The sequence below is a fragment of the Cetorhinus maximus genome, chromosome 18 (genome assembly GCF_964194155.1).
Source record: "Cetorhinus maximus chromosome 18, sCetMax3.hap1.1, whole genome shotgun sequence".
Taxonomy (NCBI): domain Eukaryota; kingdom Metazoa; phylum Chordata; class Chondrichthyes; order Lamniformes; family Cetorhinidae; genus Cetorhinus; species Cetorhinus maximus.
The window spans coordinates 7,372,342-7,399,550 of NC_135896.1; the positions used below are offsets into that span (position 1 = coordinate 7,372,342).

At 47.3% G+C, this 27,209-nt stretch overlaps 1 protein-coding gene across 6 annotated transcripts in view; it reads right to left on the reverse strand.

Annotated features, from left to right (window-relative positions):
• The window catches only part of tdp1 (tyrosyl-DNA phosphodiesterase 1), a 120,029-nt gene that overhangs the window by 63,854 nt on the left and 28,966 nt on the right, over positions 1–27,209 (reverse strand). For all 6 annotated transcript variants that reach the window (XM_078562036.1, XM_078562035.1, XM_078562034.1 and 3 more), the window contains exons 8-12: positions 19,973–20,143; positions 15,748–15,826; positions 12,774–12,959; positions 10,303–10,351; positions 9,744–9,810 (exon numbers count right to left, since the gene is read on the reverse strand). In XM_078562036.1, coding sequence (XP_078418162.1) covers positions 9,744–9,810; positions 10,303–10,351; positions 12,774–12,959; positions 15,748–15,826; positions 19,973–20,143 — 552 coding nt within the window. The remainder of the gene's footprint in view (positions 1–9,743; positions 9,811–10,302; positions 10,352–12,773; positions 12,960–15,747; positions 15,827–19,972; positions 20,144–27,209) is intronic.

Genomic DNA, 27,209 nt, shown 5'->3' on the forward strand with positions numbered 1-27,209 from the left:
GATCTCAGGGTGGAACCTGGCTTGATAGATCTGAACTTTGATTTTTTGTTTAGATATGTGGAGAGTGGCTACCAAACAGCTGATGAACTTTTAACAAAAGAATAAAACATTTATTAAACAAGAAGAGATGAACTATCTTACAATGCTCCTCCACCCACAACTATACGTTCACAGATATCCACAGATTTGTAAGGATAACAAAAGATACACAAGCTATCTTATACTTTAAAGTTCACAGTAAGTACACAGTCAATGTAAACCAATAGGCGGTTTGTGGTCAGGTACACCACACTCTGAAACCAAGTGAAGGGTGCCACCCAAACAGAATGCGATGGATCCCTCATCAACTACCCGCCAGACACTTGTCACACCGTGAGCCAACCATTCTCACTGAACGCCCTCTTTCACACGAGGGTTTCCAATCTCCACTCTCGAAGAACTCGCTTTGGAATCTTCTCCCAGATGACGCTGTCTCTCAGACACCGTCCACAAGGATTCACCTCCAGGGTTTCGAACTCTCCTTCCAATGTTCCTCTCCCCTGAATTGGCATGTGCACTTCCATGCACTCTCTCTCTCACTGACTCAGCCATGCCAACAGAACACCACTGCTCCACATTCCCAGGGTAAAGAGTTACAGACCTTGGACCTTCTGGTTTCTCACACGCCTATATCGCTTTAACTTTGCATCCTGCAGCTTTCTTCTCTTTAAGCTTGGCACTCTTGCAACCCTCCTCTCTGCTCCTTACTTTCACTTCCACAGAACAGAACCTCTTCCAGATTCCTGCACTTGTTCTCTGACTAGACTGTCCTGTTGGGACCTTTCCTGTTCCACTCCCCTGGATTTGGGGACTTCCTTGTTTGGTTTCTGGAACCTGCTTCTGCAGCTTCCTCTCCTGTCCAGCCTCTCTTGGCAATTGGTGTCAACTTTAGTTTGGGACTTGCTATCCGTTCCTCTGTTGTCCAGCCTTTCTGGAATCCTGGCCTCAACTAAACTGATGGTTGGTGTGTGTGTGTGTGTCTGTCTGTCTGTCTGTCTGTGTGTCTCTGTGTGTGTGTGTGTGTGTGTGTGTGTGTCTCTCTCTCTGGGCCCCTTTGCTAGGCAACAGCACAGTTTTTTTCTACTCTTGTTTGCTTTAACTCCCCTTCAAGTGCCATAAGATCTTCATTAAATTGCAGGCATCTTTTAACCTGAAGCTAAAACTCAACTTCCCCTTTTCTTAACACAAATACAAAATTACAAATTAAACTTAAAGATATACCTTTCTCTTAACACATTGGAAACTAGGGGCAGGAGTAGGCCACTCGGCCCTTCGAGAACTCGGAGGTGGGTGCACACAACCTTGTGCAGTGCTTGCAAACAACGCCGGGGACACAGGCTGGTCGCTTTCAGTGTGGTGCCGGGGCAAGGGTTCCAGTGCGGGTCAGGCTGGGGGGAGGGGGGGGGGCAAGGCAGCACAGACTGAAGGAAATACTCAAACATATGCTGGGGGGTGGGGTGGTGTTGGGGTGAGGGAAGCGGCCACGCACTTGGAAAAGCTTGTCAAAAGTGAGCATTCTCCACAGCTGAGACCATTCAGCTGCAGCTCCATTGACCTGCTGGGAGTCAGGCCTCTGAAGTTTTTCTGCCCACTCAAACAACGCAAAAGCTTGGAAGTACCGTCAATGCTCCAGAACCTTTCACCCCTCGGGCACAGACTGCAAATTAATGTGCGTTTTAGGGGGGGCAGCAGAGCAATTGGCCAATTGGGCAAGTTGGAGAATCCTATTGCGTCAGGTGGCCGTGGTGCAGGCGCTGGTGGAGGATCTCACAGCTCCCTGCAATGTCTTTATTAAGGTTTGGGCCAGTATCCATTATGGTTCAAGCTAACAGTGCAGCCTTGCAGTGCGGGTTAGGAGAATGCCTGTGCCTGAGCTGAGAGCACAGCAAACAGCCCAATGGCCAAAGCTGCCGCCAATCGGACAAGTGGAGTGGAGTTTCAGACAGCCAATAAGCGCACTACACACTGACCATCCAAGTGGTGGCCAGCACTCTCCTTAATGCGTGAAGGGGCCTTCAGACTTAACCAGGAGAGGTTCTTAGTACACCCATGCTAACCCATGCATCTCTCTCTTTGATCCTGCAGGAGGTGAACGTCAGGATCATGGAGCCTGGCGATGGTGATTTAGCGATCTACCTCATGGCCGACAGAGACCGGAGGAGAAGAGGAGAGCGGCGGAGGTGCCTGGTTCGGCAAAGGGAGGGGCATCTCCCTCCAGATGAAGGGGCAGCAGGGCCTGCTGTGCAAGCAGCTGAAGATCCCCAGTGTGCTGTCACTCGTAGACACCTCGCTAGACCCAGGGTCTGTAGACGGTGCCTGTCATTTCTACAGATGACAGATAACCAGTGTCGCCGAAGACCGCCCATGTCTAGGGACTGGTCGGTCATGTGTGCCATCTGCTGCAGGATTTGGTGTCACAGGGTCATGGAGGGCATCCACTGCCACTGGCTGTGAAAGTGACCACGAAAGTGAACGTGTTCAATTTTTATGCCAGTGGCTCCTTCCAGGGCTCCGCAGGTGACCTGTGAGAGATCTCACAAGCCTCCACGCACAAGTGTATCCAGGAGGTCACGGACACCATCTTTGCAAAGGCACAGAACATTGCGCTTTTCACCCGGGATCAGGAAAGCCAGGAAGCAAGAGCGCTGGGATTTGCGCAGATCACAGGTTTTCCATAGGTGCAGGGTGCCAGCGACTGTGCTCAGGCGGCACTTAGATCTCCATGGCAACAAGCAGTCAACTACCTCAACCAGGAGGACTTCCGCTCGCTGAATGTTCAGCTGGTGTGCGGCCACCACAAACGCATCCCAGGGATCATCCACGACGCCTACATCCTAAATAAAATATTCTGCGGTGTTATTAAAAAAGCAGCAAAACTGAAGGAATTGGCACAGAGACTGTTTAGCTTCCATCCAAATTTACCAGTGTTATCACCCTTCCAATAAAACACGATGAAAGATGCTGCCCAACGAGAACTGCAATGGGGTCAGAACGAAACTTTACATCATTATTTCATAGACGTCCACCTACAAGAAAAGACACCTGATCTCCGGCCAAGGACTCTTGCGCTAGCGCCCCAGACAGTAAGCTGATTACTGCTGCCGTCACACTCGACCAGACAGCAGTGAGTCAGAGCCGACTATCAAAGGCGGAATAGGTGAGTGTCCCCGCTTTCTCTGTTTGAGTTTACATCATCAGAGACAGACTGGAATGTGGCACTGACAGGCTATTAAATTTATAACTCTACGTCCAGTGAGTCCGTCAGACAATTATCTTTCCTTTAATGTTGCAGCTATCTGAGATTTATGGGGCTGTACCAAGGATACTTGTTCCTTTTATTGCTCTCTGCTCTCCCCAGCTAATGGTTATATTCCGTGGGCTGAGTTTATCCCACTCCATTTGTTTCTTATGCCCCGCTAGGACTTGTCATTAAAGCATGTAACAAAAAACAGCTAGTTTCTGTCTACCTACTTATTGCCATAATTTATCTGTGGCGAGGACTTGGGTGAGGGGAGCACCACGGCGTAGGAAATCACCATGGTTGCAAAGAGTAGGATAGCTGATGAAGCAGGAGCTGAATGAGCTATCGCTGCATTCCTACAATGCCATGGCTGGACACTGTACTTAAATCATAAGACAGCAGCTTGCATTTCTAAAGTGTCACGGCTCAGTTGGCAGCACACTCGTCTCGGAGTCAGGAGGTTGTGGGTTCAAGTCCCACCTCCAGGACATGAGCACAAATATCAGGGCTGACTCTCCAATGCCGTACTGAAGGAGCGCCGCACTCTCAGAGGTGCTGTCTTTCAGACAAGGTCTTAAACCGAGGCCCCTTCTGCCTGCTCGGGTGGACGGGAAAGATCCCGTGGCACTGTTTCGAAGAAAAGCAGGGGAGTCACCCCAGTGTCCTGTCCCAATACTTATCCCTCTATCAAACATCACAAAAAAACGAATTATCTGGGCATTTCCAACATTGCTCTTTGTGGGAGCTTGCTGTACGCAAATTGGCTGCCAAGTTTCCAAAATCGCGATACTTCAAAAAGTACTCCGGCTGTAAAGCCGATGGTCATGTAAATGCAAGTCTTTCTTTTTTTAAAACATAGCGAGGAGCTTCACAGGGGCTGACTCTGAGCCGCATGGCAGCGTTTGGGCAAACGACAAAGAGCCTTGTCAAAGAGGAGGGTCTTAAAGGATGGAGAGTCAGGCGGGTTTAGGGAGGCAATACCAGAGCTTAGGGCCTGGATGGCTGGGGGGCATGGCCAGCAGGAGGGGAATCTGGGTTGCTCAAGAGACCAGAGCTGGAGTTGGAGGAACCCCAAGTTGTCGGAGGGCTGCAGGAGGTTAAATAGACAGGGAAGAGTGAGACCATGGAAGAATTTGAACACAAGGAATTTGAGAGAATCTTAAATGTGGAGCGTTTCTTCCCTACGGCTCAGCTGGTCAAGTCGGTCAGTAGCTGCGTTATACACAGCAGGATCTCCTCAAGTTTAACTGCAGACTGTGCTGAGATAGGTGACTCGGCCGGAATGGTTACTGAGCTGCTATAAATCCTCGCTGCCTCTTGCTTTTAGTTGGGAAAGGGTATCAAAGGTATTAAAGTGGGGGGGAGGGGAATGGGGTTGAGGTACAGAGCAGCCATCAGTAGGCCTTTTAGCCCCTCAAGCCTGTTCCGCTATTTAGCGTAGATCCCAACTGACCTGTATCCTAACTCCATCTGCCCGCCTTAGTGGTGTACCCCTGAAACACCCCTGTCCAAAAAAATTCTCTCAATCTGAGTTTTGAAATTTCAATTGACCCCCAGTCTCACCAGCTTTTTGGGGGAAGTGAGTTCCAGATTTCCACTGCCCTGTAATATAAAGAAATGCTTCCTGATTGGCCGAGCTCTAACTTTGAGGTTATGACCCCTTGTTCTGGACTTCCCCACCGGAGGAAACAGTTTCTCTGTATCTACCCTAGCAATTGTTTTAAACATCTAAAACATCTCAATTAGATCACCCCTTAATCTATCCATGAGGGAATGCAAGCCCATGGTTGAGTAGGTCTGAGGGGCTGAATGGTCTACTCCTGTTCCTAATATTCATATAATTAGGTGGTTGGCTGGGGCGGCGGGGGGGGGGTAGAAAATCACTCAGGGATTGCCTCTTCAGTCCATCGAGGGACTGTCTTGTGGAAAGTAAGCTGCTGGGACATGAAGTGTGGATGAGACTGGGTTCAATGATAACGCCCACTGTGATCAATAAGCTTGACCACCATAAAAATTATATTAGCTTGACCATCATGACTGTCTGGGTTCTACATAGCAACAACAGCAGAGTACAGTAGCATAGTGGGGACATTACAGGACTGGTAATCCAGAGGCCTTGACCAACACACCCTCTGAGTTTCTTTTTGGTGTGTACGAGCGATTCAAGTGCGTGGCCCCTTTAAATTTTTTTGTGTGCGCGCGCGGTAACTTAAAGAGGCAGTTTCGTGCATGGCCTGCGTGGGAACTTGTGTGTTGCTGTGTGGCTGCTAAGAGGGAACATTGGCCTGGACTACCGATCTGCTGAAATGAGTTCAAATCCCATCGCTTCAGTTGGGGAACTGAAATTCCATTAATTAATCAGGTGGAAAAAGCCAGGTAGTGACGACTTTCCCAAAAAAAGCCCTTTTTTTCCAATTCCACCCTTGCTGATTTGTTACAGAGCTCTGTGAGACTGTCGCGCATTATGCAGGCAACAGCTATAATTTACAAAGTCGTCACAAAACGTTCTCCACTATAATTCTCTAAATGCAGAAAATATTTACCTAGTGGATTTTCAACAAGTCGTGGCACAGAAGGAGACCTTTATTCTCTGGAGTTTAGAAGAATGAGGGGCGATCTCATTGAAAACATACAAGAGTCTGAAAGGGGTTTGATAGGGCGGTGGCTGAGAGATTGTTCTCACTGGCTGGGGGCGGTCTAAAACACAGGGGCACAGACTCAGGATAAGGGGCCGATCGTTTAGGACTGAGATGAGGAGAAATTATGTGAATCTTTGGAATTCTCTGCCCCAGAGGGTTGTGGATGCTCCATCACTGAATACATTTAAGGCTGGGATGGACAGATTTTTGGTCTCTCAGGGAATTAAGGGATATGGGGAATGGGCAGAAAAGTGGAGTTGAAGCCCAAGATCAGTTGTGATCGTGCTGAATGGCTGATCTACTCCTGTTTCTTGTGCTCTTGTGCCATCCTCTTGAGCCTATGCTGGCTTTGAAGAACCTAGCCAATCAGTCCCACTCCCCCAAAACCCTGCCATTTTCATCCTTCCCAAATAATTATCCAAGTTCCTTCTGAAAATTACTAATGAATCTGCTTCCGCCACCCTTCCAGTCAGTGCACCCAGGTCACAACAGCTCACTGTGTAAATAAATTTCTCCTATCTCCCCTCTGGTCCTTTGGACGATTATCTTAAACCTGGCAACCGAGTTACCCACCCTACGGCCAGTGGTAACAGTTTCTCCCTTTCTACTCAATCAAAACCCCTCATCATTTAAACTTCTCTCTGTTAAATCGCCCGTTAACAATCTCAACTCCAATCCCAACTTCTCCAGCCTCTCCACAGAGCTGAAGTCTCACATCCGTGGAGAAATAAATCAGTGACTAAACAAAAAGAAAAAATCATTTTATAACCACCAGCATAATAATTTGCATTTATATTGTGTCGTTAAGTATAGAAAACATCAATGCAGATTGGACACTAAAAAGCTAAACAGGAATAAAGAAATGATTGCTCAGCTGTGTTCAACATGATGAAGGGCTTGACAGAGTAAATAGGGAGAAACTGTTTCCACTGACAAGGGGCTCGGATAAGCAGAGGGCACAGGTTTAAGAAAATTGGCAAAACAGCCAGCAGGAAGAGGTGGGAAAAATATGTACCAAGTTGTTGCGATCAGGAAATGCGTTGAGTGAAAGGGAGATGGGAAGCAGGTTCAAAAGTAATTTTCAAAAGGGGACTGGATAAATACCCGAAAAGGAACATTTTGCAGGGCAATGCAGGAAGAGCGAGGGAATGGAATTAATTGGATAACTCTATCAAAGAGCTGGCGCAGGTACCATTCAGGTCTGAATGGCCTCCTTCATTGCTGTATGACTCCAGGAGCTGTGGAGCATGACAAAAACAAGGATACCTGGAAAAACTCAGCAGGTCCGGCAGCATCTGCGGAGAGGAACACAGTTAACGTTTCAAGTCCGAATGACCCTTCAACAGAACTAAGTAAAAATAGAAGAGAGGTGAAATATAAGCTGGTTTAAGGGGGGGTGGGACAGGTAGAGCTGGATAGAGGGCCAGTGATAGGTGGAGATAACCAAAAGATGTCATAGACAAAAGGACAAAGAAGTGTTGAAGGTGATGATATTATCTAAGGAATGTGCTAATTAAGGGTAGAAAGCAGGACAAGCAAGGTACAGATAGCCCTAGTGGGGGTGGGGTGGGGTGAAGGGATCGAAAAAGGCTAAGAGGTAGGGATAAAACAATCGCTGTGGAGCATGAGTTCAGGAAATTGAAAGTTTGGTTTTGACAATAACAAGGTGCATGTCTTGTTTTCTGATTTCGTACTGGTAAAGTTTCTGGTAACTTTGGAATGTAAGGCTATAAGAACATAAGAGACAGGAGTAGGAGCAGTGAATTCGCACCCCCCGCCCCCCCCCACCCCCCCCCAACCCCCGCCAACCCCAGCTCAAGCCCGCTCCACCAGTCAATACAGTCATGGCTGATCCAGTCTGAAGTTATGGGTGAATCGTCATTTCTGTCGCACACTGTGTTTATTTGTCAGAATGCTTCGGAAATGTTAGGCGGATTTACTTAGAAGGGTTAATTACTCAAAAGCAATTATCCGCTAAATGTTGGGAAGAGACGCAGAATGCATGTTGCTAATTTCACAGAAAGCCCTTCAATTCTCAGAGATAAAAGCGGGAAATGTATCCACCGGAAAGCCGAGTTTCCATGACAACCAAGAAGCAGCCAGTTTCATGGTAACCCAATTTGTGATGGTGATTGAGGGCTGCTGATTGGCTGATTTTTTTGGTTGGGTTTAGTCACACATGTCAGCTGTTATTTCAGAAAGTTTGACCCATCATTACTTGCACTCCACGCCTGATGCCTTGCTACCTTGTACTACAATTATGAAGTCTATAAGATTATTAAATTTTGGGACTATATCCTTAAATTTAGGGTAAATGAAGAGGTCACGTGACCTGTGCCGAAGTCTGCCTGACACTAAGCCTAGATAGTTTGATTGCTAGAGATCAAAAGAAGGCTTATATTGTTTCACTGAGGAGATGGTGCAAGGTATTTATACTTGGAGACAGTGGCAGCAGTCGCTGAGTTTATGATGAATAGACTCTTGAGTCTCCCAAAGTCCCAGAAGGGTGTTGTAGGTATTAGGTTGTATCTCCCAAAGTCCCAGAAAGGTGTTGTAGGTATTAGGTTGTAAACAGTTGTGCTGTAAACTCTCCATTTATTTCTAGATTAAAGGGAGTTGAGATCAAGGGTAGCTAGTTAGCATTTCTACCTGGATGTACGATAATGTGTTTCATGTTGCCTTGGGGGAGAGGGCAGAGGGAGCCATTTTTGAGATCAGGTTACAGGCTTCCCTACAATCAATGAATATCACAGACAGGCAGCAGTTCTATGTGGTCACCAAAGAGAAGAAGCTGCTTGGCTTTGCGAGCTACCACATCCAGGTGCAGGAGGGAGATAGTCTCTAGTTGAAGAGACGCATCCTGCAGCCTTCTAAGGATTCATGGGATTTGGAAGGAGAATCATCGGAACAGGCTTTACTGCTGCTGGTGGATTTAATAAACTCTCTAAAACCTGTGGAAAGCACCTGGAGACAGTAACTTGAAGTTATTACTCAACGGAACAAGGATATGGAAACCTGATGGATGTGGGCTGCTTACCATAAGGACTGTAATTCTGTCAGGAGTGCAATGTGTGATATACATAAAAGGGGAACGTTTCTCTGTAGTTTACTGTACAAATTGCCTACAAAATGAAAATAGTTTTCAGTCAACAGTGTTTTTAGTAATTTGTTACAGTAAAAGTTTTAAATCATTAAGTCTTGTTATGTCATTCTTTCAGCTCATAATTGGAAGCTAAATCTCTTTTTTAAAAGTTATCCACGAGGTTTGTAACATTCGCCACAGTTAGTTTTGCTCTTGTCACATGCTGTCTGCGGTCCTCACAAACACACTGTGGTTCTGTCAGCCATGACACCAGTGGGAAGCATTCTTACCTCTGAGACATAAGGTCGTGGTTTGCATCCCACTCCAGAGACTTGAGCACAAAACTTAGGTCAGTATTCTCAGTGCAGCACTGTTGGAGATGCCATTGAAACATTAAAACAATGCCCTGTCTGCCCTTTCAGGTGGATGTAAAAGATCCCATGGTGTGCTGTTCAAACAGACTCTGAAGGCTGCTATTTAAATAGACTCTGTACACTGTTTGCTGTAGTGTATGGTTCAAATAGATTCCATTTTCTATTTAAACAGACTTTGTTTGCTGTGAAGTAGACTGTTTGCTGCAAGTCCTATTGAAAATCCCTCCCCGGCCTCCACCTCACTGGCTGACACAGTAGCGTCAATAACTTAGAGTGAGTAAGATGCTCATGGGTCATAGATGCCCAACCGTTCTGCCAGTGCCATAACCCACAAGGTTAAATTTCGGATAAGGTTGATTGTAACTTACCAGAAGAATGAGGACAGCCAAGGTTGTTTCTGCGCTGTAACAATGGCGTATGGTAGTGAGCCCCCAGCTAATGAAGGAAAGAGAGTCTATTAGAAGTGATGTTCTTTCATGGGGGGTCAAAGGGTTAGGGGATATTTTTTTTTAAAAATCGCCTTTAAATATCTTTAAGATATTTATTAAGCACTGGCGACACTTCTACAAACAAAAATAACTACCTTTACAATTCAACTGATATATTATTGCTTTGGTCTACAACAACAATTTGCATTTATTTAGCACTTTTAGTGTAGTAAAAATGCTCCAAGGCACTTCACAGAACAATTTTCAAACATAATTTGACACCGTGCCACATAGGGAGATATTAAGCGCATACACACACGCGCACACACGTACATACACACACACGTATGTACACACACACACACATACGTACACACACACACACGTACATGCACGCATGCGCGCGCACACACACACACACACACACACATGTATGTACACACACACACGCACACACATCCCCCCCCCCCCGCCCACCAAGGAGAATTTAAGAACATACCCGGGTATCCTTCTAAACTTGTTCTGACGTTCTCAACAGTTGGATAAACCTATTCAAAAAGATGATGATTGACAAAAAAAATTAGATTTATCTGTTTCATTTTGTGTGTTTTATTTAAATTTAAACACAACCGTTAATAATGACCCACTGGCCAATGGTGGCATGGGAGACGATGGTCAGGGAAAGGTTCTACATACATGCTTGATAGCAGCAAGTTAAGAGGGCCTTTATCTCTCAGTTCTGCTGCAAGGGTCTGTCTGTTACATTAACACTGCTAAATAGTCCATTCAGTGGCATTGCCACATTCAGACTCACCACTGATAGATTCTTATAAACATAGTTAAATCATACTTTTATTATGTATAAAAAGGGAACATTTTTTAATTCCTTATCCAGCATTACTGTAAACAGAATGAAACCTCCACAAATGTAGCCAAACACCAAACAGTGAGATACCTGCGGCCTGCTCGTGGATCATGGCCTTGGCCTACAGTTACAAGGCTCTCCTTAAACTCAACTGGTCAATAGGCCGGGAGCCAACATTGACCAATAAGTGACGAATCATAGGACCTGGTGCAAGTTAAGGGACAGGCAGTGGAGTTTTGGATGAACTCAAGTTTATGGAGGGTGGAAAATCAGAGGTCAAACATGAGTCAAGTCTGGAAGTAACAACAGCACAAGTGAAGGGTTTATCTGAACATAGGAAGCACAAGTAGGAGTAGATCATTCAGCCCCTTGAGCCTGCTCTGCCTTTCAGTAAGGTTGTGGCTGATCTTCCACACCAACTCCACTTATCCCTTGATTCCCTTAGTGCCCAATAATCGATCAATCTCCGAATATCATTAACTGAATATCCTTATCCCTCTGGAGTAGAGAATCCCAAAGGTTCACAATCCCGTGTGAAGAGCTTTCTCCACCTCTCAGTCCGAAATGGCCGATCCCTGAGACTGAGATTGTGACCCTCTAGTTCTAGACTCTCCAGGTGCTGGGGTGGGGGGACGGCGGCTTTGGGCATCTACCTTGTCAAACCTTCAAACAATTTTATATGTTTCAACAGGATCATCTCTCATTCTTCTAAACTCCAGCTAGAGATGGAGAATGGTGATGCTACGGAGGTTGGAGGTAGTTAATATTGGTGATGGAGAGGATATGGGGTCAGAAACTCACAAATAAAAAGTAAGATTCCAAACGGTCTGATTCAGCCTGCAACTGTAGCCAATATAACAAAAAACAATTCAGCTTCTTTTACAAAGCAGGGTCCACATTATTGTACTTGTTTATAAGGAGTATAGAGTCACAGAGTTATACAGCACAAAAACAGGCCCTTCGGCCCATTGTGTCCATGCCAGCCATCAAGCACCTACCTATTCTAATCCCATTTTCCAGCACTTGGCCCGTGGCCCTGTATGCTATGGTGTTTCAGGGCTCATCTAAATACTTCTTAAATGTTGTGAGGGTTCCTGCCTCTACCACCCCCCTCAGGCAGAGAGTTCCAGATTCCAACCACCCTCTGGGTGAAAAAAACTTTTCCTCAAATCCCCTCTAAACCTCCTGCCCCTTACCTTAAAATCTATGCCCCCTGGTTACTGACACCTCCGCTAAGGGGAAAAGTTTATTTCTATCAACCCTATCTATGCCCCTCATAATTTTGTATACCTCTATCAGGTCCCCCCTCAGCCTTCTCTGCTCTAAGGAAAACAAACCCAGCCCATCTAGTCTCTCTTCATAGCTGAAACGCTCCAGCCCAGACAACATCCTGGTGAATCTCCTCTGCACCCTCTCCAGTGCAATCACATCCTTCCTATAGTGTGGCGGCCAGAACTGCACACAGTACTCCAGCTGTGGCCTAACCAGTACGTGCATAAATTTTTGAAGATGGCTGAACACGTTGAGAACGTTGATTAAAAAAAGACATATGGGGTTTTTGACTTTTTAAATAAAGGAATAGAGTGTAAAAGCAAAGAGGTTATGCTAAACCTTTATAAAATTCTGGTCAGGCCTGAACTGAAGTACAATTCTGAGCCCCACGCTTTAAGGAAGGATCTCAAGGCCTGGGAGGTTGTGCAGCAGAGATTTACCAGGAAGGTACCAGTCAGTGGAGAGCCTGTGAATTTTCGGGATTGTTCTCCTTAGAGCAGAGAAGGTTTAAGGAGAGTTTTGATAGAGTAAGGTAAGGAGAAACTGCTTCCATTGTCAGAAAAGCTCGTAACCAGAGAGATTAATTTGGCAGAAGAAGCAGAGGTGACATGAAGAAACATTTTCTTATGCAGTGAGCTGTGATGATCTGGAACACATGGCCTGAAAGGGTGGTGAAAGCAGACTTAATAGTAGCTTTCAAATGGGAATTGGATAAACACTTGAAGGAAACAGATTTACGCGGGATTGGGATTAATCAAATAACTCTAGAGCCAGCACAGGTTCGATGGGTGTAATGGCCTCCTGGCGCTGTATGATTCTATGGGTATACTCACCAAATGAAGAGGCACCTGCTGGCTGCTCAGGGACCTCTGGCTTTTGCCAAGTGTCGCAAGGCTCTCCCTAAATTCCGAGCACAGCCATTTTGTTTCGTCAGCTCCTAAAGAGCCGATGCTGGAAAACTGGCCAATAAGAGGCCACGATTCCGGATTCGCCACAGGTGACGCGCGGTCACTCAAGATCTATTGGGGGGGGGGAAACAAAACTGGATCAACACCTTAGGTATAAGCGACTAATCCATCAATCTCAGGTTTAAAAATCCAGAGAGTCCCAAACTTCTAGCACCCTCTGCGTGTAGAAGTGACCCCTAATTTTACTCCTGGAAGCCCCGATTCTCTGTAGACAATGTTGTCTAGTCCGAGGCTTCCCAGCCCGTGGAACTAGTTTCCCTTTATCTAGCCCAGTAGTTTCCCTTAACATCTCAAAAACTTTGAACAAAGCACCTCTTAATCTTCTAAATTCCAGGGAACACACAGCCAGCTGGCGCAATCACTCCTTATAATTTAAACCTGGGGGTAGAGTGCAAACAGGGCAGCAAAATGGGTCCGGATGAAGGCAGCTCTTCCAGCGGCTTGGAGCTCATCCATCGACGCAGCCCAGTGGATGTCAAGGCCCTGGAGAGGCTGCAATAGGAGATCTGCTAGAACGGTACCCAGGATGAGAGAGTCTTCAGTTAGACAGAGAGACTGGAGAAGCTGGGGTCACTCTCCTGACAGCGGAGAGGGTAAAGGGGAGATTTAACAGAGCTGCTCAAAACCATCAAAACCTTTGATGGAATAGAATCACGGAAATGTCACCGCGCAGAAGGAGCCCATTGTGCCTGCACCAGCTCCTCAAACCAGCTAATCACTTAGCGTCAATCTCCCGTGACCCTGCATATTCTTCCTTTTCAGATTAAAAAGAAAGATAGGGAGAAACTCTTTAAAATGACGGAAGGGTTGTTCACCAGAGGGTACATATTTAAGGTTTGACAAAGGAACCAGATGAGGAGGGGAAAAAAAAAAAATTGGACGGCGAGTTTTTATCTGGAACGCACATCCCCGTTAGTAACATTCCAAAAGGGAATTGGATAAACAGTGAGTTTAAAGGTGCCTTTGGCATTCTGTCATACAGAAGCTCGTCAGGTGGCATAAGAGGAAAGTGCAACTTTTCACAAGCTCTGAATGGAGTGAGATCGATGGGTTGAGTAACCTCATTCTGCATTTCCCAAAATCCTTATTCTCCACAAGTCAGGGCTATGATTCAGTTTGGAGCTTGAGGAATGCTGGAAGGTAATATGATCAGCCAGAGATTGGAGAGAGAGGGTGGGAGATGTGAGAGGCAGGGAAAACTAAGTCTGTCCTCAAAAGAATACTTCTAAAAGGTAACTCATTCACGGTACGTGGGCATAGCTGGCAAGGCTGGCACTTATTGCCCATCCCCGTTTGTCCTTGAGAAGATGGTGGTGGGTTGCCTTCTTGAGCTGATGCAATCCTTTTGATGAAGGACTAAATCGTTCTAAAGAGCCTCGCAAACTGGATGAATGTAGCACTAATGAAGATGATCCACACCTCTAGAGCAAGAGCAACAGATCATGGACGTCCATGGTCGTCAACGCCCTCTTAGAGCATGGTACTTGAAGAGAAAGAGAGAGAAAGAGAGCACGAGCGAGACGGAAAGAGGGGGCGCGTGAGACAAAAGCAAGAGAGACAGAGAGAGTGAGTGACAGAGAGAGAGGGGGGGAGGCAGAGAGGGGGGGAGGCAGAGAGGGGGGGAGGCAGAGAGGGGGGGAGGCAGAGAGGGGGGGAGGCAGAGAGGGGGGGAGGCAGAGAGGGGGGCAGGCAGAGAGGGGGGGAGGCAGAGAGGGGGGGAGGCAGAGAGGGGGGGAGGCAGAGAGGGGGGGAGGCAGAGAGGGGGGGAGGCAGAGAGGGGGGGAGGCAGAGAGGGGGGGAGGCAGAGAGGGGGGGAGGCAGAGAGGGGGGGAGGCAGAGAGGGGGGGAGGCAGAGAGGGGGGGAGGCAGAGAGGGGGGGAGGCAGAGAGGGGGGGAGGCAGAGAGGGGGGGAGGCAGAGAGGGGGGGAGGCAGAGAGGGAGGGAGGCAGAGAGGGAGGGAGACCGACCGAGAGAGAGAGAGAGACCGAGAGAGACCGACCGAGAGAGAGAGAGAGACCGAGAGAGAGAGAGAGAGACCGAGAGAGAGAGAGAGACCGAGAGAGAGAGAGACCGAGAGAGAGAGAGACCGAGAGAGAGAGACCGAGAGAGTGAGAGACCGAGAGAGTGAGAGACCGAGAGACCGAGAGAGAGAGAGAGAGAGACCGAGAGAGAGAGAGAGAGAGAGACCGAGAGAGAGAGAGAGAGAGACCGAGAGAGAGAGAGAGAGAGACCGAGAGAGAGAGAGACCGAGAGAGAGAGAGACCGAGAGAGAGAGAGACCGAGAGAGAGAGAGACCGAGAGAGAGAGAGACCGAGAGAGAGAGAGACCGAGAGAGAGAGAGACCGAGAGAGAGAGAGACCGAGAGAGAGAGAGACAGGCAAACAGAGACAGAGAAAGAGAGACAGAGACAGAGGAAGAAAGAGACAGAAAGAGAGAGACAGAGGGAGAGGGAGATAAAGAGAGAGAAACAGAGAAAGCTGACAGGGAGAGAGTTCCAGGGCTTTGAACCATAGAGCAACAGAACATTTCTTGCTGCTGTCAAACAGTGGAACTGCACTTATCTGGAAAGTTGCATTAATGGACTCTAAGTGTTATGTTAGCACTGGGCTGACGTGTTTGTGCCCATGTTATAAACATTTAAGATTCAACAGCGTAGTAATTAATTATGAAATATAATTACTTGTTTAAAATGTCATGGCAAACCTCTGCCACCTTTAATTCTATTGATCTCACAGATGCTCAAGGTTTTAATATGCACCATTATGCTAATTTGCAAAGATATTTTCTACTAGGGATAGTTCCCTTTAATTTGCATGAAGGAAAAGTCAGATTTACATACCCTTCCAAGTTTTAAGTGTCCCCATTTTTGCTTTTCGTTTCCTTGGTGACGGCCTGGAGTGGAGCCAATGAGATAAACTCTGCCGAGAGAATGATTTAAAAAAAGTAATTAAATATGAAATGTTTTTAACCTAACGTCAATAGAAAGATAAAGGACTTGCATTTATATGGCACCTTTCCCATACCTCAGGGCATCCCAAAAGCCTTACGGCCAATGAAATACTCCCTGAAGCATAGTCATTGTTGCACTGTAGGGGAACGCAAAGCAAGATCCCACAAACAGCAATGCGGTAATGGCTAGATTATCTGCTTCGGTGACGTTTGTTGAGGGATAAATATTGGCCAGGACATTGAGGAGAGCCCCCCTGCTCTTATTCAAAACAGTGCCACAGGGTCTTTTACCTGCACTGGCCAGGACAGACGGGGCCTGAGTTTTATATTTCATTCAAAAGATGGTACCTCAGACAGCAGGGGAATTAGCCCCCTTGTACTGGCCAACACTTACTCCCTCAATAAACTGATAATTGGATCCCAAGCCAAACGGTGAAGTAAGAAACTAGATGCAAATTATTTTCTTGATAGTTTGTTTATTTACAGGACGCAACATTACCAATGTCAACCCCCTGTTTACGAACTCAGTGTCCTGGCAGTCCCTCTTTATATGTGCTCAATATACTTAATCAATCAATCAATAGCGTCCACCTGTTTATCTTTAACCTTAACAATACAATTAGCATAACACTAATGTCAACCTCGCTAAAAACAGATTATCTGGCCATTATCACATTGTTATTTGTGGGAGTTTGCTGTGTGCAAACTGGCTGCCACATTTCCAACATTCAAACAATGGATACACTTCAAAAGTACTTCACTGGACTTTGGGATGCCCCGGGGATGTGGAAAGTGCTGTACAGAAACCAACTGAAGGTTTCTGGGGGTGATAGTCTCTGACAGAAACAAGTGCTTGATAACTGGATCCAAGTTAGTTGGTGAAGTTAAAACTAAGACACAGCAGCTTTCTTTGCTGGAAAGAGTTTATTGACTTAGTTCACAGTCAACACTACTCCAACACCACCCAGCTATCCCCACTTATATTCTTTTGAGTATATCTAATGAACTGAAAGGTGGTAAATCAACAAATTAAATTAATCAATTTAAGGGACCAGGCTCTTAAGGGGGCACTGTAACAAAAGGCAAAAATCTGAAAGGAAACTTAATAAACTAAATCAAAATGTTGTTGTGGGGGTCATCAATGCACCCCAGCCCCCGGGGTGCCCACCGGTCACAGGAACACCGCACGCTCCCTCTCCAAGCACACCCAGCCCGCCAACGTAGCAGTAGAAGAGGGGCAGACAGTCAGGTCAGAGGACACCAGTGTACAAATACCCATCTCCTGTTTAATAATGTGATTGCCATTAAACCTTAAAAATGTAATTAATAAGACATCGACACTCCTTTCACTTTGGTTCTGCAGTACACTACAGGCGTTCTCTGCTTTATAGCAAATACCAGGAAAACTCACTTACCATAAAATAACGCAAGGCAGAAACCCAAATAAACAGAGCAACAAAAATGAACAGCGATGATGAAAATTCATGCCAGAGCCACTGAAACCCCTGAGACACAAACACCCAGTGCTGAGGTAGTGCGGGGCGGTGGGGGGGGGAGTCTGTGAACTTAGCTGTCTACATAATCATCATATTTTTCTTCAACCCAAGCAATAGTCACCTGGCTTCAACACGCTCCAAGCAGCATTTTAGGAACATTGGATCAGGAGGAGGCCATTCAGCTCCTTTGAGCCTGTTAGCTGATGCCTGATCTGTATTTTAACTCTAACTACCCTCAGTCTTCTATATTTAATGGAATACAAGCTTAGTCTATTGACCTGTCCTCAAAGCTCTTATCATTCCTGGGTGAGTTGCAAAGAGCCCGCTCCATGGCCAATATAATCTTTCTCGAGGTGCAAAAGATAGTACTAACTTTAAAATTATACTAGGCTACTCAAATACTTTTGTCATACTAGCGGACAGGAATCTCAGACCGACATATTCATTGTTGATTACAAACACCTACACAAATGCATTCTGTTTTTTTACGTATGAGATCAGGAGAGATGATGATGTTAAAGGGGATATATAACTTGCAAGGAACATTGTGACATTGTGAAGGATCAATAAGACACAGGCCGTACTCTCCACTAAAGAGCCAAGCCAGACCCTCTGTCATACCCACAACAATCTGATCTCACTGCATCTGTATAAAACATATCAAATTGTCTGTAGAACACCAATCCTGTGACTGTGGGAACATTAAAAAAAATTTGTAAAAAAACACTCGTATGCAAATATCCCTTTCAGTTCTCTTAAAGTGCTGACCCCGCTGTGTCAGCAAACACAGCAGCCAATTCATGCACAGCAAGATCCCACAACAGCAAACGAGATGCTGCTGAACCGGCTTTAGATGTTGGCCAAAGAATGAATGTTGGCCCAAGACATCAGGGAAAACTCTCCCCCACCTCCTCCTCCTCCTCAGTGTAGTGCCATAGAATATTTTCCATCCTCCTGGGAGGGCAGACAGGGCCTCAGTTTAACGTTTTATCCAAAAGATGCCACGATGACAGTGCAACACTCCCTCAGTGCTGATGCTGCAAAGTGACAGATTGGATTCAATGCTAAAATTTACAGCATGAGTCGTGAGCCCAGGACTGGATGATCCAAAATCTGTCTCTCTTCTGCAGTGCACTTCATCCTCAGAAGAAGGAAGATAGGATTCCTGGCACAGGGCTCCAGATCCCACATCAGGAATGATTCCAGAAAGTTTTAATCCTGACTGCCAATATTCTATTCAGGAAAGCCAGTTGGTGAAGGATAGTACTAGAGTCTTACATTTGTTTGCAGGGTGAAACGTTAGAAGCATATACCTCCTAGCTCAACTTCACACAGTCTCATTAACTGTCACTTTATATGTGTTCAACTGAAACTCTAATTAATCCCCACCGAATGTATATCACTAAGCACAATTAATATACAATTAACAACCAAATCATGTAAATCCAAGCAAGTTGTCCCCATTCCCAAATCCTCTTGTCACCTCCTGACTCTGATCTACATGAAGACTTTTTTTTAATGAACTGTTTCAACAAAGATCAACTTGCAATCTTGTTTGGAATTTTTTCTTTGTATTTGTCTCCCCAGCTGACTCTCCAAAGCCTGTCCACCATCTATAAGACTCAAGTCAGGAGTGTGATGGAATAGTCTCCACTTGCCTGGATGAGTGCAGCTCCAACAACACACAAGAAGCTTGACACCATCCAGGACAAAGCAGCCCACTTGATTGGCACCACATCCACAAACGTTCACTCCCTCCACCACCGACACACAGTGGCAGCAGTGTGTACCATCTACAAGGTGCACTGTAGCAACTCACCAAGACTCCTTTAGGCAGCACCTCCCAAACCCACGACCGCTACCATCTAAAAGGACAAGGGCAGCAGATAGATGGGAACATCACCACCTGGAAGTTCCCCTCCAAGCCACTCATCATTCTGATTTGGAAATATATCGCTGTTCCTTCATTGTCGCTGGGTCAAAATCCTGGAACTCCCTCCCTAACAGCACTGTGGGTGTACCTACACCACAGGGACTGCAGCGGTTCAAGAAGGCAGTTCACCACCGCCTTCTCAAGGGCAACTAGGGGTGGACAGTAAATGCTGGCCCAGCCAGGGAAGCCCACATCCCCTGAAAGAATCAAAAAAGACCTGATTTTTTGCCTCCATCTTATTTTAAGCAGCCACTGGTGACATTTGGCAATTGTCAACCGTGCATACATTGTTACACTCAATTGCCTTAACTCTCAGGAAAAAACACTGTCCTAATAGTCAGAAGGGTCCAGCGCTGTAACCTACTGCCTGGGTGTTTCGAGGACGTACAGTCATTGACGGGGTCCATATTACAACGAGTCTACAGCACAGAAAGAGGCCATTTGGCCCAACTGCTCTGTGCTGGCATTTCTGCTCCATGCTAGGCCTCCTCCCCCTCCTCTTCATTTCACCCTATTTGCTTAACCTTCTATTCCTTTCTCTCTCACGTGTTTATCCAGCTTCTGCCCAAGTTACATCTACGCTGTTCACCTCAATCAACTCTCTGCGGCAGCGAGTTCCACATTCTGATCCCTCTCGGGTTAAAGTCCAGTTGGATCGCGACACTCAGAACAAAACGGACGATTACCTGGTTTCCGATAAGTCGTGCTGCTTTACGTGAGTGATCCATTCGCCAAGTCCAGCCGATCGGTAAGACGTTAGGTAATCAACCAAGTCACGTTTGAAGTTAGTCATGGATTCACCCGCTGATTCGGAACTCCCTTCCGGTAGCCGTGGATACAGAGGGCTCAGCCATATCCTAGCAACAACCAGGAAGGAAAATGGTTTTATTTGCATTTTTATAGCACCTTTTACTCGGGGCTTCCCAAAGCGCTTTAGGGCCAAGGACGCATTGTGAAGTATTGTCACTGTCGGGAAACATCGCAGCCAATATGTGCACAGCAAGCTCCCACAAAACACCAATGCGATAATAGTCGCATCATCTGCTTTTGACTGGTGTTTCTTGAGGAACAAACGTGGCCCAGGGCACAAGGGGAGAACTCAGCTGCTGCTCTTCTTTGAAACAGTTGCTGTGCGATATCGTACAACAAACCGGGAGAGTAGCAGCGAGGGGCCTCAGTTTAACATGCCGCCTGCAAGTTAGGGTGAGACTTGTCGTGTTGCCAAGCTTCACAGTTACAGGAAGGGGTGCGACTGGAGCCCTGGTTCGAGGTGGTGTCGGTGGGAGAAACAGCCTGACAGTAGTTTGACAACAAGGATGGGGGGGGGGGGGAACGCAAGGTACCAGCCCGGGGTCCTGCCCAAAAGTAGGGAGAAGGTCGGCTGGGAGCAGCGGCAACTACTGTCTTCCTCCTGCTGGGGTCCCCAAGCACTCAGCTGATACAAATAACCAGCAAGTCTCACTGTCTATGCCTGATCAGTTATTGTTGCCGTTTTACAGTTTTAACAGCCCCTGAGGCCGTTATATACATCGAGGCTACAGCATAGGTACAGGCCATTGGTCCCAACTCCCAGTTCATGCTCCACATGAGCCTCCTCCCACTCTAATTCATCTCACCCTATCAGCATAACCTTCTATTTCTTTCTCCTTCGTGTACTTAGCTAGCTTCCCTTCAAAATGCATCTATACTGTTAGCCTCAACTACTCGTCGTGGGAGCGAGTTCCACATTTTAACGAATCTTTGGGTGAAGAGGTTTCACCTGAATTTCCTATTGAATTTATTAGTCACTCTCTAATATTTATAGCCCCTATTTGTGGACTCTCTGTCACAGGTGAAAACATCTTCCCTATGTCGATCCTATTAACTTGTCTTTCTGGAAGTCCTCTGTCCGGCTACCTCTCAGTCTTCTCTTCAAAAGCCCCATCCCTGTTCAGTTTTTTCTGACAGTTATGGTCTCTCCGTTCTGACAGGCTTTTCCCATGCCAGTTTGACTGAGAGAATTGGAAAGGAAGAAAACCAGCACAGCTCTGCCGCACAAAATATTTGACTTATGTGTCTCTCGAAGGTCACCCATTTCCACCTCCGCATCATCGCCTGACTTCGACTCTGCCTCAAGCTCATCAGCTGCTGAAACCCTCACTCACGCATTCGTTACCTCAAGACTGGACTAATTCCAACCCACTCCTGGCGGGTCTCGCAACATTCTGCCCTCCGTAAACTGAAGATTATCCAAAACTCTGCTGCTCAAGTCCTGTTCACCCTTTCCCCTTTGCCCTCGCTGACCTGCATTGGCTCTAAGCAATGCCTCAGTTAAAATTCTCATCCTTGCTTCCAAATCCTTCAACAGCCTTGCCCCTTCCTATTTCTGTCACCTCCTCCAGCCCTCCGAGATACTCTGTGTCCTTCCAGTTCTGGCCTCTTGTACACCTCAGGTTTTAATCGCTCCACGATTGGCTGTACCTCCAGCAGCCTCGACTCTAAGCTCTGGAATTCCCCCCCTAAACTTCTCCGGCTTTCTTCCTGTCCCTCTCTCTTCCTTTAAGGTGTTCTTTAAAGCCTATCCCTTCGGCCAGCTGTTGGTCACCTGTCCTAATACCTCCTGTGTGACTCAATGTCAAATTTTGCTTTATCACGCGCCTGTGAAGTGCTTGGGACATTGGATTAAAGGCGCTATGTAAATGCAAGTGGCTGTGACTAACAGCAGAAATTACGCTTGCAGCCTGGTGTGCAGTGGTTGCCACGAAGAGGTCTACTTTCCATTTGGTACTAATAGCTTACTTGGAGCTCCATTTGAGCAACAGCGCTGTAATGGAAATCCTACAGGAGCAGAGCCGGGGGGAAACATTCAGTCCGTATTATAAAAAGTAATCAGTTGAGCTTTTATTTGCAAGCAAGTTTGAGAGGGCTTTCCAACAACTGAAACATGGTCCAATTACAGTAACAAATTTTCTCTGTTTTGAAAGTAATTGGGGTGCAATTGTTGGAATTAGCTGATGTCGTTAATTGCAAGTGGCTGGTTCTGCAGACAGGAATACCTGCTGTTTGCGTTGACACAGTGAGTCCCGTCAGAGTTGGAAGTTAGGAAAGCTAATGGTCACAGGAAGGAGAACGCAATAGAAGGATTCTTTGCTGGGGTGTGAAGAAGAACGTGCTCTAAGTACTTGACAATACTTTGTAACATTGTAATGAAAAGAGACATGCTGTTGGTGCTTTTCACCCTATATTCATCAGGACAGACACAAGAATGCCAAATTTCAAAGGGAACGTATACCGTGTGAGAAACGAGTGTTGACTGGATGACAAGTCGACTCTGACTGTCGATGAGTTGCCATGGAGAAGGCACCAGGGAATTATTTTCCCCACATACTTCTGTTTCATTCAAAAAAGGTGCAATGCCTGGACATATTCCTTTTGCCTGCAAAGGACAGACTCCTGTGTACGAATAGCTTCTAGCCATGAAAAGTACAGAAAGCTTCCAGCAAGCATAAGTGAACCATGTTGTGAACCCGACTGATAGCCTTAAATTGGTTGTCAGTGTAATTCTTAGCACACTTGTGATTGTACAGCAAGTGCTGTCCATTCACGGATGGACATCTTGGGCAGAATTTTACGTCCCGCGGGCAGGCGCCTGCCCAATCTGATCGGGGGTAAAATAGCCACGATGACGTCAGGTGAGCGTCCCGCTGTCACTGCGCGATATTTCGGTCAGCAGGCACGAGCGGGTGACAGAGCTGCACCCGCCATTAATTAAGACGCCAATTAAGGTCATTAAAAAGCCGACTGATGCTGATTTTTCACTGCCCGTGCAATCTCGCACTCGTCACATGGGCAAAACCAGCAGGGGGCCAGCCAACATTCTCATCCACGGGCGGGGTAAAAGGGGTGAGCAACATTGCCAGTGAGTAGTGAGGAATCTGGTACATAGTTTGCTGGTGGTGACTTATTGGTACTTGGCAGCTTCATCTCTGTTCGGAGCTTCATTCTTAGCATCTCCTGGCTTCATTTTAGGACTCCTTGGTGTTTCCAGGGCCCCCGGAGGATTCAGATCATGTGGACCTTTCCAGGTATCAGGCAGCCTCCCGTTACCCTGGTAATGGGGATTGTGGTCTCCGCTGGTGGCACCTCCTTTGAGGAGGAAGAGAGGGGCAGAAGGGAGAGGAGGTCAGGTGTCCCAATGCAGCCTCCAGGGGAGGGACCTGTGGGAGGAGAGGTGTAGGCACAAGGGGCACAGGGCCAACAGGAAGTCCAAGGCGGAAGGGGCCGCAGAAGACGCCACTATCCTGCTGCCAGGGTTTACAGGCAGCGATGCAGCTACCTCAATATGTCTGAGGTGCAATGCCGAAGGAGGCTCCGTCTCTCGAGGGAGACCATGATGTCCATTTGTCAGATGATTGGGCCTGAGATCAGCTCTGACTGTGTGGGTGGACACCCCATGCCAGTGGCTCTGAAGGTCACAGTGGCCCTCAGCTTCTATACCTCCGGCTCTTTTGAGGGACAGTGTGGGATGTGTGGAGTCTCCCAGTCAGCTGTCCAAAGGTGCGTCATGCTAGTGACAGAAGCAGTGTTCAGGAGGGTACTGACCTTTATTCTTTACTGTACAGACAAGGCCAGCCAGGCTGAGCGAGCCAGAGGCTTCACGGCCATTGCTGGCTTCCCCCGTGTCCAGGGTGCAATAGACTGTACACATGTGGCCATCAAGGTGCCAGCAGGTGAGCCCGGTGCCTTTGTCAACAGGAAGGGCTTCCACTCCATGAACGTGCAGATAGTGTGTGACCACAGGATGCAGTTTCTACAAGTCTGTGCAAGGTACCCAGGCAGCTCCCACGATGCCTACATCCTCAGACACTCCCAGGTGCCGGGGCTCTTCAGTGCTCCAGCCCGGCTTGATGGATGGCTGCTGGGTGACAAGGACTATCCATTGAAGAGGTGGCTCTTGATGCCTCTCCACCATCCAAGAACAGTGGCAGGGCAGCGTTGCAATACGAGTCACCCCTCCACACAGGTGGTGATAGAGAGGACAATAGGTCTTCTCAAGATGTGCTTCCAATGCCTGGACCATTCAAGGGGTGCACTACAATACCCCCGAGAGCGGGTGTCACTGAGAGTGGCTACATGCTGCACTGTCCACAATCTGGCACTAGCCAGGGGGGGCCCAGTGGAGGAAGAGGATCTTGATGCAGCTGCAGTGGCCACAGAGGATGAATCCAGTGGTGAGCCAGGAGAGAGGCATGGTAAGGAGAACGCTGAGGGTATGGAGGCAGGCCTCGGTAACCTCCAGGGAGGCAGGGGCACCAGGGACGCCTTGATCCAACGCTCCTTCAGCTAACCCACCAAAGATCAGCTTCCACCACAGGCCAGGGGTGCCACCTCCATCCACAATGTCTGAAATAACCCTTTCATTTGAACCCAAAGTCCACTCAGTGCCTGTGCAATAAAGTTTAGAGCCACTCATGTCCAGCATTACATACTGGCATACCCTGCACCAAAAAAATAAAAAGGTGAAGCACACTCAGGCCATTAGGCACCATATCATGGCTGCTCACCAGCACTGTCACCTCCTCCCATGCCCTCTTGGTGAGGTGCAGTGGCCTCCCACTCCCATCTCTCGGGACAAGAGTGTCCCTCCTGACAGCCACCTCCTCCAGCAGGCTGGTGAGGCACTCATCCGAAAAGCAGGGGGGGTCAATTGCCCACCCGATCTGCCCCCTCACCTAGTGTCTCCAGCCACACTCTACTCCATAACTTGAATGTTGAAGAGGCAGAACAGACATCCTTCCATGGCAGCCTTCCAGGGGCTACCTGGGCCATTTTTAAACCAGCCGCCATTGGACCCAGCAGCCGACAGGCACCTGGCTCCACTTGGCCCTTCCAGGCCAGTGATGGGCCGCGTTTCACGCTGGACAGGCCTTAACTGACCCGCCAGCATGAAATCGCAGTCAGGAGCCAATCGTGGACGGCAGGCTGTTTCCTGGCCGCTCCCAGGCCCGCCCACCGCTCCCGCCCAACAACCTCAAAACCCGGCCCTGAATGTTGGACATTATGTTCCGTGTCTGACTGCACCCAACCAGCCTGCGCTTGCAAGACTAAGTAAAAGTATGGGGGCCAATAGTTTCCTGGTACATTCACCATGGCAACGCCTGGACCAGAGTCGACTTGCCAACGAATCAGCTCCTTTTCTCCGGCGTATAAATTGTTGCTCCTTTTGAAATTTGGCATTCTTGCATCTGTCCTGATGTGAGCGAGATGAAAAACTTCGACAATGTCTCTTTCTTCAGCCATAGTAGAAAGACCTGCTTTTATATAGCACCTTTCATGATGACAGCACATCCCAAAGCGCTATTAAGTACCTTTGAAGTGTAGTCACTGTGGTGATGTTGTAACTGATTTGCACACAGAAAGCTCCCACAAAGCAGCAATGTGATAATGGCCAGATAACCTGTTTCTGGTGACTTTGATGAAGGATAAACACTGGTCAGGATACCAGGGATAACTCGCTACTCTTCTACCAAAGTGCCCATAGCATTGTTTTATGTCTCATCTGAAAGACAGCACCTCTGACAGCGCAGCACTCCCTTGGTACTGCACTGGAGTGTCAGGTATAGACTCTTGGGCTGAATGGCCTGATTCTGTGCCGTGAAACAGTTAAAAGTTGTTGTCAAACTTGAGCAGAAACCTTCAGAGCACTTTGACAGACATGACTGGCAATCTTAATACCTCCCGAGCAGGGCAAGATGATGCTGCTGGTGGGAGTAATGCAAGCGCATATTTTCATTATCTTGAATTCTCTGGGCTTCTGTTAAACACTTCTGTTTAATCATGTACTTAAATAAAACCTCGTCAAGACTCTCAGGAATGGACCCAAGTGCTCCACAAACGGTGAATCATGCCCACCTGAAAGAGCAGGAGGTGTCTCATTCAACAACAGCAATTTGAATTTCTATTGCACCTTTAACATCGTAAAGCATCCCAAGGTGCTTCACCGACACAAGAACAAACAAAACAACAACGGCTGAGTCACATAAGGAGATATTAGGTCATGACCAAAAACTTGGTCAGAGGCAGGTTTTAAGAAACATCTTAAAGGAGTTGGGGTCGGGGGGGGCAAGAGGGGAGAGAGATAGAGAGAGACAGAGAGTAGAGAGACGGAGAGGTTTAATGTGAGAATTCCAGAATACGGGCTCCAGCCAGCTGAAGGCACAGCTACCAATGGTGGAGCAATGAAAACTGGACCTGCACAAGAAGCCAGAATCAGAGGAGTGCAGAGATCATGGAGGGTTGTAGAGCTGGCTGAAGTTACAATGACAGGGATTGGGGTACGAACATATGAATTAGGAGGAGTAGGAGTAGGCCACTCGGCCCCTCGAGTCTGCTCCACCATTCAATAAGAACATGGCTGATCTGATTGTGACCCCACATTCCTGCCTACCCCCGATAACCTTTCACCCCCTTCGTTAATCAAGAATCTATCCAGCTCTGCCTTAAAAATACTCTGCTTCCACCACCTCTTGAGAAAGAGAGTTCCAAAGAGTCACAACCCTTACAGAAAAACTTTCTCCTCATCTCTGTCTTAAATGAGCAACCCCTTATTTTTAAACAGTGACCCCTAGTTCTAGATTCTCCCAAGAGGAAACATCCTCTCCACACCCACCTTCTCAAGACCCCTCCGGATCTTAAAGTTTTCAATTAAGTCACCTCTTACTCTTCTAAATTCCAGTGGATACAAGCCTAACCTGTCCAGCCTGTCCTCATAGGACAATCCACCCATCCCTGGTATTAGTCTAGTGAACCTTCTCTGAACTACTGCTAACACATTTACATCTTTCTTTAAGTAAGGAGACCAGTACCGTACACAGTACTCCAGATGTGGTCTCACCAATGCCCTGTACAACTGAAACATAACCTCCCTACTTTTGTAATCAATTC